General features: G+C 48.5%; 2 protein-coding genes across 3 annotated transcripts in view; both read left to right on the forward strand.

Annotated features, from left to right (window-relative positions):
• otud7a (OTU deubiquitinase 7A) overlaps positions 1–1,643 on the forward strand; it is a 60,450-nt gene extending 58,807 nt beyond the window's left edge. The window contains exon 14 of one of the 2 annotated variants that reach the window (XM_033014968.1): positions 1,109–1,643. In XM_033014968.1, coding sequence (XP_032870859.1) covers positions 1,109–1,277 — 169 coding nt within the window. In that variant the 3' untranslated portion in view covers positions 1,278–1,643. The remainder of the gene's footprint in view (positions 1–1,108) is intronic. The other variant, XM_033014969.1, reaches the window with a different exon arrangement.
• Positions 1,644–3,250: 1,607 nt separating this feature from the next.
• Positions 3,251–15,846, forward strand: part of LOC116968169 (transient receptor potential cation channel subfamily M member 1-like) — a 40,714-nt gene continuing 28,118 nt past the window's right edge. The window contains exons 1-9 of the mRNA XM_033014811.1: positions 3,251–3,331; positions 5,123–5,202; positions 5,287–5,479; positions 6,858–7,071; positions 7,552–7,676; positions 8,471–8,642; positions 10,618–10,792; positions 13,321–13,444; positions 13,915–13,987. Of these exons, the coding sequence (XP_032870702.1) occupies positions 3,251–3,331; positions 5,123–5,202; positions 5,287–5,479; positions 6,858–7,071; positions 7,552–7,676; positions 8,471–8,642; positions 10,618–10,792; positions 13,321–13,444; positions 13,915–13,987 (1,237 nt within the window). The remainder of the gene's footprint in view (positions 3,332–5,122; positions 5,203–5,286; positions 5,480–6,857; positions 7,072–7,551; positions 7,677–8,470; positions 8,643–10,617; positions 10,793–13,320; positions 13,445–13,914; positions 13,988–15,846) is intronic.

Consider the following 15,846-nt stretch of genomic DNA (forward strand, 5'->3'; position numbering starts at 1 on the left):
CTCTCTCTACAGATGCTACAAAGCCAGCTGAGTATACCCATTATTTGCTGTTTTATCTGTGTTCACATACCAGGCAGTAAGTAACAAAGTGTTACAGCCTGAAGAGTCAGAGCCACTACAGTGCCCACCCTCTGCAACATGGGCAGATATCCGATTCATTCCAAACACTCGTCGGCTCAGCAGCCTCATTCCAGTAGGATTATAACTGTGCTGTTGATTTGTGATTAAAGGACACTTACAATGATGAATGTATCTAATCCGCTTCATGCAGACTCGCATGTTTGGTTTACACATCTGGTCAAATGCCCAGGTTTTGATTTTTGTTCATATGGATCTGAGCTTCACTAAGCCAACTTGTGACCATTTAAGAGATGAGGATTGTGTTATGGACATGGACTTGACCGTTCAGTTGCAGATACAGTGTGGAGTCCAGAGCAACGAGATGGGGTGACAGCCGCATCCACCCACTGAGACACAGTGGGCATCGTAAGCAGGGACAACATCCTCCTGGACCATCTGGCTGCAGGACGTTGCTCTCCTCCCAACTCTGACCTAACCCATGCTCTACAATGGTATAGCCATTTGCCAGCAGTGTTCAATTAAAGCAGGGAGTTTGAGCAGATCAACTTTTCATATGCAAGAGGGAAGGATTAAGAAATTTAAAATCAAGTCAATTGGAAAAATCTGGATTGACTAGAACAGTTAGTGTCACTAATGGTGATTGTAGACTGGCATTGTACTAAGTCACTAATTTGTTGATACCACCATCTGATTTTGTGTGACTCCAGACGTGCATGCTTTGTTCACACAACTACCCTCCGAAATTGACATGTGGCCATAAAAAATGTACATTGCATCTTGGTATCCCCACCAAGTAAATAAACTGGCTTGATACAACTTCGCAGTGTTTACCCCTAATATTAAAAAAAAACCGCTGGAGGAACTCAGCAGGTCAGGCAGCATCTGCTTGATCTACTGGGTTCCTCCAGAAGTATGTTTTTTGCTCCAGATTCCATCATTTGCAATCTCTTGTGTCTAAGCCAACATAGTTCTCGAGCTCTGGCAGCAAAATATTTGAGATGGGAGCTAACCTGAAACCTTCTCTTAGAACAGCACAGCACAGGAACGGGACCTTTTCCACGGAAGACTGTGAAGGCAACACCACTGAACACGCTGAGGAAGATCAAAAGATTTCCAGAGACAAAGAACGGGGAGGGAGCTCAAGTACAGTAAGATGGAACTGCCCAAGAGGTTGGAAGGCTTACTACTGCTCCTAGAAAACTATCATTTCATTAGACAGGTGGACACAAAATGCTGGAGTAACTTAGCGGGACAGGCAGCATCTCTGGAGAGAAGGAATGGTTGACATTTCGTCGAGACCATTCAGGCCTCATTAGACTTGTTACGCCATCATTTTCACAAACAAATGAATTGAGAGCAAGAGAAGCAATTCGTCCTTGACCTGCTTGTAGATTGGTTACTTTATTTTCTAACCAATGCAGTGCTTTATTATCATAGCTCCGGCTACTACCACACCATTCATATTATTGCAACCCGACGTGTAGTCAGCCTATGCTGCTGTACAGTAGAAACAACATGCTGTAGTGTGTTATACGAGTTATTCAATAAATACTGTTGTACCAGATCTGTGAGTATGTATGATTCACTCAACACTGTTCATTTCGTAACATTACAGCTGATGCCGTTTTCACCTCAAGCCCAATGGCAAGCATGTAACACCTCTACCCCTCTGCTCATCCTTGCTCCACTTCGTTCCCACGCCTAAAGGACAACCTCGTTTGCCCCCAAGGACTTCCATCTCACTTAAAAACACAACAGGCCAGGCACCACCTGTGGGGGAAAATGGACAAATGATAGGGTCAGGACTCTTCTTCAGACGGTTCATTATCCCCTCCATAGATGCTGTCTGGCCCGCTGAGTCCTTCCGGCACTTTATATTTTGCTCAGGGTTTCAGCCTCTGGTGCCTCTCCTATTCACAAGTCGCTTTATGCGTCTTTGTAACTCTGTCTTAATCTAAGATCTTGACTGAACTATCAGCTATCCCTCTGTGTTCACAGGTGCTGCCTGGCCCACTCCAACAGTTTGTTCTTTGCCTTTAATTTTCCAGTCCTATTGAACAACATCAGTTATTAAAGTTATTGGCCTACTGGGGAAGTCCAAACAAATCTCCAGCCTCTCAAACAGAGAGGAACCTTTTATTCAATCCCCACCCTAATGCTATTACTAATTCCCAACTATGCCATCTATGGGAGGTCCTGAGATTGTGAAAGGTTTTATAAAAAAATATGAAATATTTTTATTCATCCTCATGAAGTCTAGATTTCTTGTCAATTTGATTTGGAATAACTCGTGTGACCCAGACTGCAAGGAAACCAACGAGTTTCCATCAGATGGAATGAGCAACGGAATTCGCCATCCAGCACAATCGGCACATGCTGAATTGTTGGCTGCGACATGATAAGGTGCTGGGTACAGTGCAGCATGGGTGTAACAGTTAGATTCCCCAGGGGGGGGGGGGGGTGGATTAGGTTGGGCAACCCATAGAGGAAATGGACACAAAGTGCTGGAGTAACTCAGTGGGACAGGCAGCATCTCTGGAGAGAAGGAATGGGTGAAGTTTTGGGTCGAGACCCTTATTCAGACTTAGTTGGTTACAAATTGATTTGCTGAATGGTGCAAAGATCAATAGTTTCCAAGAGGCAGGCAACTACTGTTTTAATCCATAAAGTTCCAGCAATAGGAAATGCAAAAATGCAAAGTAAAGATTTTGCATCCATTTGCCACAGTAATTAATCGCCTCACAAGTGGCCATGTGCCCTGACTGTTTAGTGGTCAGTTTAGTTATGAGCTCAGTGGGCAGATTAGCACCTGTAGTATAAAAGCCAGCGCTTGTCTCCTGCATTTGGTCTTTTCCTGAGATTAGTTATTTCCATCTGACGCTTGGATGATTATGGAATATCCACTATGCAAAGCAGATTTATCTTCAATCACATTTGTTAAATCTCCATCCTTTCAGTGGATGTTGAAGCAGTGCATTAACCTGATTACAACGGGACAAAGTGGGCCAAATACATGGTTCTGTGACTCATCCTGTCCACATCACCCAGCACAGCTTCATGCTGTGATCTCTGTCCCTTGTTGAACACGGTGCATCCGACCACTGTCTGAAGCCAGAGCGATTCCCAACATGTGTGGAGACCCACCGGTGTGGGCAGGCTGCTAACGGAGATGTTAGCCAGTTCTCTCAAACAAATGAGTGGCTCTTTGAAACGCACGTCCATTAAACGCACTATATCTGGGTCGCAGAAGGTGAGTAAGAAGTTTGGGTCGAGTTCTGTGAGCTCCAAGATTATTTGGGTATCTGGTGGGAAATGTCTAGATGCTGTGGGGCAGGGTCATAACCAATTTCCTCGGCCCTGATGTGTAGTCTGTGGTGCATGGGACTCACGGTCAACCCTCTCCTAAAAAGAGCAAAGTTGTTATTAAATGACAGCAGATAAAACAAAAATTAAACTTGCATATTGTTCTTGCCTTCTAGAAGCCACAGTTTGAGGGAACGTGATACTGTAGTTTGGGACAGTTTACATGTCATTCATTCTGGGATAGCAACACTCGCCCTTTTTAGTGCAAATTAATTACTTCAAAGTTAAAATTGGTTCTGGAAAGTAATTTTTGAAATTATCTTATCAGGGAATATTTAACTGAGTGTAACATGTTGTCATTACTGGAATGTGCAGAATGACCGGGATCTAACCGTGTACATGTGGGTAGTGTTTACTGAACAATATTAGTTTGATGTAAAATATTAAAACCATTTGTGATGTTAAGTTTGGGAAAGTTCTTGTTTTTGCATGGAGTGTTTTCCAGTTCTACTCTGGCCATTGCGGCCAAACAAGATCAGCATCCACAGTTTTTGATTTCCATTCAGGTGAGATAGAGAGGATGGAGTTTGAGACAAAGAGATATGGACAAGCTAAATGAATGGGAGAGGTTGCAGCAAGTGGCATGTTATGTTTTTTCTGTGTTAATGATCCAGACTTGTGTGCAACTCATAATATCTAAATTTGTTCTTGACCTAACATTGGGATAATAGTGATATTGCAGCACAAAATAAAGAGGGCAGTAGAATGGGGGACACCGGAAAAATGAAGCTTAGTGAGGAGGGTGAGTGAATGAAATTTGTCGGAAAAATAAGGAGAAGCAATATTGATTAAAGCATCACAAGGGTATGTATGCAGTTATTTATTTTATTCATACCTTTAATTCATTTGTTCTTTGTACCTTTTCATACCTCCATGTTTCCTCTCCCCTGACTCTGTCAGAAGAAGGGTCTCGACCAGAAACGTCACCCATTCCTTCTCTCCAGAGATGCTGCCTGGCCCGTTGAGTTACTCCAGCAGTTTGTGTCTACCTTTGATTTAAACCAGCAGCTGCAGTTCTTTCCTACACACTATGCCTCTCACAATTCTATCCATCAGCCTCCAATGCTCCAGAGTGAACAATCCATGTTTGCACCAATCTCTTCTTGTAACTAATTCTCTCTAATCGAGACAGCATCCTAGTAAACCTCCTCTGCACATCCTTTCTGTAATATGGGTCAACAAGAACTGCACCGAATACTCCAGATTGAACCTTACTAAAGTCGCAAAAGTGTAGAAGAATGAGATGTGATCTCACTGAGGCGCATAAAATATCAAGCTAAATGACTGGGAGAATGTTTCCCCTCGTGTGACCATCATTGTTTCATTTGTTGGCTCAGGAGATCCATCTGTAAGCCTCTCCAGTCTCTCCTCCTCTTGTTTATCACTTAAGATGTGCCTTAAAAATATTCATCATGTTTTTAACTCACCAATTCTTATATCTTTACTTTACTTCCTTATGTAACGTGTCAGTTTTAGTTGGTATACTGCGGAGGATCTGTCGCTGTAGGTGTGAGAACAGTGGGTGTCATCGCTGAGTGTAGAATAGTTTTCTGTTTGCAGCTCTCACACTGGGTTAATGCCAAAAGAGATTAACAGCCTTCTCACTGTATTACAGTATTCAAAAGCTTTCTAATATTCATGCCATCTGGATTGTAAAACTCTTTATTTCTAACTGCAGGCACACAAAGCTTGGATTGAGAAAAACTTTCAGAAGCGTGAATGTGTATTTATAATTCCCAACACCAAAGAACCACACAGGTAATGCTGGAGACAAACAGGTTTCATTGGGGTGGTTGTGGTCTAGGGATTGGTGAATGAGTGTCGACTCTGCTATTGTCCCAGGTGCTGCTGTGGTCAGCTGGTCAGTCAACATGTCACCAGGCCCCAACAGATTCCATCCAGCACTACCACCGAGGATGAGAAACCACCGGTTCAGGCTGAGAAATGGTCGCCCAGCAAACACACGGAGGCCGCGCCCACCGATGCCTTTGGGGTGATGGAGTTGCAGGGTGGTGGTCACACCAGCAGAGCCATGGTGAGCAACGTCGGGAGTCAGAGGGCCGGCTACAAATGACACAGAGTTGGGGGTGTGGGGTCAGAGGGAGAGGCGACTGAGTCCTGGACGTGCTAGTGCATTGTCCAGCACAGAACAGCTATCCCCCACCAGGGTCTGGTGGGTTGGGAAGTGGCTAGTTATGATACATGAGGTTGTGAAGTTGGTGGAGAATTTGGTTATGCTGATGGTGCTGGTTATGGAGGTGGGGATGTGGGAAGGGGAAAGGGAGTGTGGATTAGCGAGAGTGGGAAAGAGCTGGTGATGGGTAAATGTGTTGGTGGGGCTGGGGTGACTGGGTTGACTGTAGGCCATTCCACCCCTCGTGTTATGCAGCCCAATCTTGGATGAGGTTTTGCCTCAGTTCTATTTTCTTGCGTGAATTCTCCATCCGATTTGATCAAAACAAAACTATCTTTTAATTTCTGCCCTGAACACTCAAGGACTTGCCTTTTGGAGAGAAAATTCCAAAGAGTTCATTCATTGGCAGCATGAGGCAACATCTAATTGCCCTTGAGGGGATGGTGGTGATGCTGCCTCCCTGAGGTGTGGGGATGCCCTTTGCATCTGTTTTCACCAAGGAGAAGAACATGGAGGACAGTGAGATTGGTGTGGGGAATGCTAATGTGCAGGGACAGTTTGAGATGAAGAATGAGGTGTTGGAGCTCTACCAGAGCATTATGTTGGATTAATCTCCAGAACCTAATGAAATCTATCCCAGGTTATTGAGATAGTCAAGAGAAGATTTTGCAGGAATCTACAGACGGAGTTTAATTCGAGCAAGTGAGAGGTGTTGCACTTTGGGAGGTGAAATGTAAGGAGAAAATATACAAACAATGGCATGAGCTGCACTACTTCCTTTGTTTTTTTTTGCCTGAAAGCTGCAATGTTTCTTGAAAGCTATGTATTAATTCTTGAAATATTAGCCATTGATTGTTTACAGTGTACCTATCAGGGTATTTCCCCTTTTGTTCCTGCGTGTCATAATTTGCTTTATTAAGAATCGAAAGCCCTAGTTTCAAATTAAACAAAATTACATTCCATTTATTTCTAAAACTCAACAATATTCTGATTACTTTAACTTCCAGCTAAACAATTAACCCATTCTTGATACAGATTAAAATTATCGTTCCCTTGTTGGTACCGCAACAAATTGCTTTAATAAATCATCTCTGTCTAGAATATGTTCATGCTCCATGAATTGCTGCTCAATTGGGTAAGAGATCTATCTGCAGAGATCGAGAGGTTAAACATCATAAATGTGGACTGAAGTCCCGGTGATTCTATTATCCTTGTAACATGCTCCTCTACTTTCCTGATGTGTTGTATGCTTCGCATAAGCATTATGTTTACATTGCAGTATATCCGTGTATCATACGACACAAGGCCCGATCTCCTGCTCCACCTCATGACCACAGAGTGGGAGCTGGAGCTGCCCAAGCTGCTTATCTCCATCCACGGTGGCCTTCAGAACTTTGAGCTGCAGCCCAAGCTGAAACAGGTGTTTGGAAAGGGCCTGATCAAAGCCGCAATGACCACGAGCGCCTGGATATTCACTGCCGGAGTCAACACAGGTGAGCAGAGGGCAACATGACATTTATATACGATTAGTTTCCTGGCCTGCAAACCCTCACACATCCTTGCACCTCACTGGAAACCAAACAGTTACAGGAACTGGCAGATAGGTTCCTGGTAGTTGGAGGCTGAAGAATCGACACCAAGGTTCTGTCCCTGGGAATCATTGTCTTGGGATTTGGAACTTGGATTTGTTGCTTTAAATTGTTAAAATGGCACCTTCAATTGGTTATTTTTCAACCCAAGGATTTGTCCTGAATTCCTCCACTCTGCCATACTTTCCAAATCTGTCCTCTTTCTCTGTCTCCCTCCACATCCACCACCACTCCTCAATCAACCCTCTCTCCTTCCCACTTCCCCTTTACTCCCCCATTCAATCCTCCTCCTCCCTCCAACCTTCCCCACTCCATCCCCTTTCCCCTCCGCCCACCTTCACCGATCGCCTTAGGCCTGCAGTAACCCTTATTGTTCATTTTCAGGTGTCATCCGTCACGTGGGAGATGCCTTGAAAGACCATTCATCCAAATCTCGGGGAAGGATCTGTGTGATTGGATTTGCTCCTTGGGGAATCATCGAAAACAGGATGGATTTAATTGGGAAAGACGTAGGTTTGAAAAACATTAACTAGTGATGAGGAAGCTTGACCACAGAGCCTGCCCAAAATAGAAATGTCTTATTGCCTAGTGTATTGATACCCCATTCTCCTCCCCCATCAGACATCATTGACACTGCCTTGTACATTGATACCCATTCTCCTCCCCCATCAGACATCATTGACCTTGTCATCATTCATGCCATGCACGGTTTGTTGAACAAGGTGAGAATTTTTTGTCATTGGCTTGTTAGCATTTCAGAATTGGTCAGAACTAAATTGTACTTGTTGTACTTTAACTGCCCATAATGGTATCTGTTGTGAGGCATTTGACAAAGCCAGATGGACACTACCTGTTGTAAGGTTTTCTCCCCCACTGGGTACAGCCTTACAAAGTCTGCTTGGTCCTTTGGGTGCTTTCTTTTATAAACTGAGCTCCAGAAGATTGGAGAATGTGTGTTCAATTTTGGTCACTCTGCGATGGGAAGGATGGAAAAGCTGGAAAGAGCACGGAAGAGAACTCCTGAGAGCAGAGGTCTCTCGGAAACAGGTATCAGAGGTCAAGGAGCCTGTAGACGGGGACACCGAACCGGGATCGTGGAGGCACAATGTAGGGGTTGGACTGGGGGATCAGGGGGTCACTGAGTTAGGGTCATGAGTCACACTGGGAGATCAGAGGTCACTGAGTTAGGGTCATGGGTCACACTGGGAGATCAGGGGTCACTGAGTTAGGGTCATGGGTCACACTGGGAGATATGGGGTCACTGAGTTAGGGTCATGGGTCATTGAGAGTGTTTCTGTTGCAGGTCACCAGACCTTACCAAACGATGTCGAGCCCCCTGAGCAAGCTGACGGTGTTGAGCAGCACGCACTCGCACTTCATCCTCGCCGACAACGGCACGCTGGGAAAGTACGGCGCCGAGATCCGGCTTCGCCGCCAGCTGGAGAAACATGTCTCCCTGCAGAAGATCAACGCATGTAAGGGAGGCTTTAGGGGAACCGCTGGGCCTGGGGGGCGGAACGGGGGGGAGATGGAATGGGGGATGATGAAGGGGTGGGGGGGGTGGGGGGGAGGGGGAGTATGCGGGCAGGCCGGGTCTTTGCTGGAGTTGACCTCGCATCTCTGTGACCCCTGGGTTTCCCTTTCTCATCCTGTGCCTGGGGTATAACGAGGCCGGGAGGGGAAAGGAGGACTCTGCTGTCATCAGCTCAGCCATGTCCCTGCAGCCTTGGCATCTCTCGCCCAGAGCCCTGTTACACCCCCCGTCCCTGTCCAACACCACTGTCCCTCGATCTTCTTCCCCCCAACTCCTTCCACTCCCCTCCCCTCCAACTCTCTCCCCAACTCTCTCCCCTCCCCTCCACTCCCCTCCCCTCCCCTCCACTCCCCTCCCCTCCAACTCTCTCCCCTCCAACTCTCTCCCCTCCAACTCTCTCCCCTCCAACTCTCTCCCCTCCAACTCTCTTCCCTCCACTCCCCTCCAACTCTCCTCTCCCCTCCCCTCCCCTCCCCTCCCATCCCCTCCCCTCCCCTCCCCTCCCCTCCCCTCCCCTCCCCTCCCCTCCCCTCCCCTCCCCTCCACTCCCCTCCCCTCCAACTCTCTCCCCTCCAACTCTCTCCCCTCCAACTCTCTTCCCTCCACTCCCCTCCAACTCTCCTCTCCACTCCCCTCCCCTCCCCTCCAACTCTCTCCCCTCCAACTCTCCTCTCCCCTCCCCTCCACTCCCCTCCCCTCCTCTCCTCTCCCCTCCACTCCCCTCCCCTCCACTCCCCTCCCCTCCAACTCTCTCCCCTCCAACTCTCTTCCCTCCACTCCCCTCCAACTCCTCTCCCCTCCACTCGACTCTGCCCCTCCTCATGAAATATTTGCATCATGGTGATGATCCTCAGTGTTCTTTCTGCAGCACATACTCCTGATGGAGCCGTGCTCAGTGTCTACCACACACCACCCCTGCCCAGGGAGTGTGCTCACTTACTCCTGAGCTTGGCGAAAGCCAGTTGGCAGCACCACTGGTGGACATCTGCTTGTGGGATTTGGAAAAGGAACGGCTGTGAAATCGAATCCATTTAATGTCTGTTGTAAATAAAGGCTTTTGGAAATGGATTGAATGTCATCATGTGCTAGGACCACAAGTTATCACCCTGCAGAATCCCAACAACATACTGGAACATTGGTGATGTACAGAGTTGAAACAAAGAACTGCAGATGCTGGAATGTTAGAGACGGGAGAAGTGTGGATACTGGGAGGTGCGGACTCCTTCATGGAGAGAGAATCCCAGGGTCAACACCAGGACATGCTTGGAGCTGGTTGAGATGTGGGTGCTCCCGATGTGGCCTCCTTTACATCAGCGAGACCAAGCGTGAACTGGAACAGTGTTACGCCAAACATGTGTGTGGCCCATCAGGCCTGCTGGATCTCTGGGTTTCCTCCATTGCCAGAGTGAGGACCCACACAGACTGGAGAAACAACACCTCATATTCTGCTTAGGTAGCTTATATGGCATGAATATAGAATTCTCCAATTTTAGGCAACAACCAACAGCAGCAATTTATTTTTATTTTGTGGTACAAAGTACATCTCCCTATCACACACTCTGGGCAGTGGCAGCATGGATTAGACATTGTGTAAAGTTTCATTGTCCCCTTACCCACTCCCATGTGAGAGGCAGTGTGTGTTAGACACAGGGTAATGCTCCCTCTGCACTGACCATTCATTGTGATCAATTTCTATTGTGCTGAAACCGTATCCTAGGACTGGGATGTTTGGGATGAGGTCGTTTGACCCTTAGATGTAGAGTTAGAATGATGTGGAACCACTGTCTGCTGTGGAGATCTGTGTGGAGCAGGGATGAAGTGTAGCTGACCCATATTATTAATAGCTCAATGTTCTGCTCTGCCTTTTCTCCTCTGACTTGGTGCTGCAATGTACTTGTGTTCTGTGTTGCCTGCAGGTCTGGGTCAAAGAGTGCCGGTGGTTTGCTTGGTGGTGGAAGGTGGTCCCAATGTGATCTCAATGGTGCTGGAGAGCATGCGTGCGGAGCCGCCCGTCCCCGTGGTGGTCTGTGATGGCAGTGGCCGAGCCTCCGACATCCTGGCATTTGCACACAAGTACTCAGCAGATGGAGGGTAGGGTTAGGGTAACATAGAAAATAGGTGCAGGAGGATGCCATTTGGCCCTTTGAGCCTACATTGCCATTCATTGAGATCATGGCTGATCACTCACAATCAGTAACCCGTGCCTGCCTTCTCCCCATATACCTTGATAGCGCTAGCCTCTACAGCTCTATCTAGCTCTTTTAAATTCATCCAGTGAATTGGCTTCCATTGCCTTATGTGGCAGAGAATCCCACAAATTCACAACTGAGTGAAAAAGTTTTAAATGGCCTTCCCTTTATTCGTGTAGACTGGCCCCTGGTTCTGGACTCCCCCAACATTGGGAACATTTTTCCTGCATCTAGCTTGTCCAGTCCTTTCATCCTTCTAAATTCCAGTGAATACAAGCCCAGTCTTTCCAATCTTTCCTCATATGACAGTCCCGCCATCTCGAGGATTAACCTCATGAACCTCCGCTGTACTGTTTCAATAGCAAGGCTGTCCTTCCTCAAATTAGGAGACCAAAACCGCTCACAATACTCCAGATGTGGACTCACCAGGGCCCTATACAACTGCAGAAGGACCTCTTTACTCCTATACTCAGATCCTCTCGTTATGAAGGCCAACATGCCATTCTTCACTGCCTGCTGTACCGGCGTGTTTACTTTCAGTGACTGGTGTACAAGGACACCCAGGTGTTGCACTCTCCTCTTTCCTAATCTGACACCATTGAGATAATAATCTGCCTCCTTGTTCTTGCCGCCACATTTATCTCACATTTACATTATACTGCATCTGCACACTCACTCAACCTGTCCAAGTCACCCTGCAACCTCCTAGCATCCTCTTCGCAGTTCACACTGCCACCCAGCTTTGTGTCATCTTCAAATTTGCTAGTGTTACATTTAATCCCATCCTCCAGAGGCACATCCCCCGCGGTCTCCTGTACTCTAAGCTTCCTTCCCTTCCTCATCGTCATCCACCTTCTCTCTTCCGGTATCTTCGGTGTAACGATCTTACTGTAGGCCCTGTCCAGGAAACTCTCGTTTTCCCGGATGATCCTGAGGTCATCTAGTTGCCTCTCCAGTGCTCTAACATGGTCCTTCAGGAGCTGAACCAGGACACACTCTCCACAGTTATAGCATCAGTGTCCCTGACCTCCCACATCCTGTCAGCATCGCACTGAATCAGCTTACCTGTCATTTCTTCACTGCGTCTCACCCTCTCCAACGTTTGTCGTAGTCTCCTCTCTCAGCCTCCTCCCCGAAGACTCTCAAGCCACAGACTTGCACTTTTCTCACAAGGCACTTCCCTCGACAAGGCTGTTCCCCGACAGGCCACTCCGCTTCTCAGCTAATCCCCGCACTCACTCCTTTACCTGCCGCTTCCCTGCCGACCTTGAAGTAACCCTAATCCTAATGTTTCTCCCGTCCACCCCAAACTCTCACAGTCCCCAGAAGAATCCCACCTGACCAAGCTCAGAATCTCAAAGCCACACAGCTCCAAAGGAAATCCACAACACACATATTCCAGGGAATCCTCCACCAGGGTCCACCGTTGCACTGGCCAGACCAGTTGTCCACCATCAGCCCTCAGACCCTGCATCCTCAATTTTAGAATTCCTTCTCTAACTCTGAGGTGCTCTTCAACAAACCTTTGGTCACCAGTCCTCATGAAGGTTCCAGACCACATCTGGCACCCGCTCCACTATTCTGTGGTTTCACCATGAGGCAGATCCAAGTCCCAGCCAAAAGGCAGCGGTGAACTGGTCCAGAGAAGGCACCAAAGCCTCTGGCAGAGTCTGATGTGACCCGGCCCCTCCATCCCGTCACCCTCCTGCCTTCAAAGACCTTGAACAGTTTGTGCCTCACATAATCATGGTTAAAGTATATTTAAATGCATGTTTTAACAAGCTAAAAATGACTGTAAAATGTATATAAATAGACCAAAAATGTGTTGGTTATTAATTAAAAGTAATTAATATTAGATACTAAAGATTTGTGGGTTGTTTTTGAGCAGCATCTTTGGGCTGGCTGCAGAGAAAGGCAGGTTTTAGTTGGTCGGCCTTCCCACTGACCGGCCCCTTGTTCCCACTGACCGGCCCCTTGTTCCCACTGACCGGCCCCTTGTTCCCACTGACCGGCCCCTTGTTCCCACTGACCGGCCCCTTGTTGCCACTGACCGGCCCCTTGTTCCCACTGACCGGCCCCTTGTTCCCACTGACCGGCCCCTTGTTCCCACTGACCGGCCCCCTGTTCCCACTGACCGGCCCCCTGTTGCCACTGATCGGCCCCCTGTTGCCACTGACCAGCCCCCTGTTCCCACTGACCAGCCCCCTGTTCCCACTGACCAGCCCCCTGTTCCCGCTAACCGGCCCCCTGTTCCCGCTAACCGGCCCCTTGTTCCCACTGACCGGCCCCTTGTTCCCACTGACCAGCCCCCTGTTCCCACTGACCAGCCCCCTGTTCCCACTGACCAGCCCCCTGTTCCCACTGACCAGCCCCCTGTTCCCACTGACCAGCCCCCTGTTCCCACTGACCGGCCCCATGTTCCCACTGCAGGATAATCAGCGAGTCTGTGCGGGATCAACTTATGGTGACGGTGCAGAAAACCTTCAACTACAGCCGGCAGCAGGCTCAGCAGCTCTTCCTCGTTGTCATGGAGTGCATGAAGAAGAAAGAGTTGGTGGGTTACAATTCTGTTTATTTCACCTTGCCAACATCTATCATGCACTTAGTTCCAATGTAATAGGAAGGAACTGCAGTTGCTGGTTTATGCCAAAGATAGGCACAAAATGCTAGAGTTACTCAGTGGGTTAGGCAGTATCTCTGGAGAAAATGGATGGGTGATGATCTGGGTCGAGATCCTTCTCTATTTACACTGGGATTACAGTGTCATGGGGCCTGTGTTTACACTGGGACCTCGTTTACACTGTCATGGGGCCTGTGTTTACACTGGGACCTGTATTTACACTGCCACGGGCCTGTGTTTAACCTGGGCCTACTCTGGCCCACTAAGGATGTGCACAACCTACTCGTCTATCCTTAAGCTGTGGTTTTCATCTGACCTTCCCGCTGACCCATCCCTGGCCTGTCGTTCACCTTTGACCTGTTGACACGAGGCCTGGCTCCTGACCTCTCCTGACCTTCCCGCAGATAACCGTGTTCCGAATGGGCTCGGAGGGGCAGCAGGATATCGATCTTGCAATCCTGACGGCGTTGCTGAAAGGTAGGAGCTTCGGACTTTGAGGAACTTGTTATCCTTCTCCCACCTCTCTTAAGACCAGCTCAGACAATTGCAATGATTAAAGGGTTAAGGAACCAATGGCTCTGATGTCCATCTCTCACATGGGCCCTGTGTGACCAATAGCCAGTAACGTCGAGGCCCTCCCTGTAACGCCCAGCACCTTGGGGTGGGACCATGGACAAGGCAGAGTGGGTAAGCACCTGGGGCAATGCTAGATCTGTGGTGTGGTGTGTGACAAGTGGGTGTGAAGTTGGGGCTCTGTGGTCATGTACATCAACCGACTCCAACTGGTCCAGAACGCAGCCGCCCGACTCATCACCCACACCAAATCCTGGCATCACATCACTCCAGTCCTCAAAAAACTTCACTGGCTTCCCATCTCCCACCGGATCACCTACAAAATCCTGGTCCTCACCTACAAAGCCCTCCACCATCTGGCCCCCCCATATCTCACTGACCTCCTCTCCCCCTACCAACCCTCACGGTCCCTCAGATCCACATCAGCCGGTCTCCTCTCCATCCACAAGTCCAACCTCCGCAGTTTTGGGGACACACAGTTGCAGCGGCTCGATGTCCTCCCGGTCAATGTTTCGTGTTTTTTGTGTATGTGTGCGTGTTGTTTTGTGCCCTGTGTACTTACTGTCGGGCGAACAACGTCTACGGCCGGCAGGATCTTCTTAGGATTGGAGCCGGTCGCGAACGGGGGGTTACCGCCGAGTTTGTCCGCTCATACAAGATCCCGGCGGACATAGCGAGGAGCCCCGACTCTCCGTGGATCACCATCCCCGCGGGGAGGAGGCGAAGGCGGCGCAGAGAGAGAAGGCAAAAGCGAGGCGGCAGGGCCGGCGCTCTGGTCAGGCTACGGAGGCAGCCACTGAAACCACCGCTTCCCAGCCTGTTTCTCACCAACGCCAGATCCCTCGCTAACAAAATGGACGAACTGAGGCTGCAGACTGCAGCTAACAACGCCGTGAAGGACAGCTGTATCCTGTTGATCACGGAGACCTGGCTTCATTCTTTCATTCCGGACTCTGCTATCGAGCTAGCAGGCTACACAGCACAGCGTCATGACAGGACAAGAGACTCCGGTAAGAGCAGAGGTGGAGGGCTCTGTGTGTACGTGAACAACACCTGGTGTACAAACACAGTGATTGTGGACAGTCACTGCTCCCCGGACCTGGAGTATGTGACTGTTAAATGCAGGCCCATTTATCTCCCTAGAGAGTTTACTGTTGTCATGATAACTGCTGTGTACATACCACCGGATGCAAATGCTAACTCGGCTATCGGATATTTGTATGGTAGCACTAGCAGTCAACAGAGCATATATCCTGACGGTGTTCACATCATAGCAGGGGACTTTAATCATGCGGACTTGAAGAAAATGCTCCCCAAATTCTACCAGCATGTTAAATGTGCTACAAGAGGAGCTAACACACTGGACAAGGTCTACTCCAACATCAAGCTGGGCTACAGGGCTAGACCACTACCACACCTGGGTCAGTCGGACCATATGTCCCTGTTTTTAATTCCTGCATATGCCCCCCTCAGGAAAACCGCTCCTACCATTACAAAGACCATCACAACCTGGCCTGATGGTGCATCTCAACAGCTGCAGGACTGCTTCGACAGGACCAACTGGGATGTGTTTGAACACCGGGACCTGGAGGTGTTCACAGACAGTGTACTGTGTTACATTAAAAACTGCATGGACACGGTCACAGTGGACAAACGCATCCGGGTCTACCCCAACCAGAAGCCCTGGATGACCCGGAAGGTCCAGCAGCTGTTAAAAGAGAGGAACACCGCTTTTAGGTCTGGCGATAGGGCTTTATACAGCA

Source organism: Amblyraja radiata, chromosome X, assembly GCF_010909765.2.
Source record: "Amblyraja radiata isolate CabotCenter1 chromosome X, sAmbRad1.1.pri, whole genome shotgun sequence".
Lineage (NCBI taxonomy): Eukaryota > Metazoa > Chordata > Chondrichthyes > Rajiformes > Rajidae > Amblyraja > Amblyraja radiata.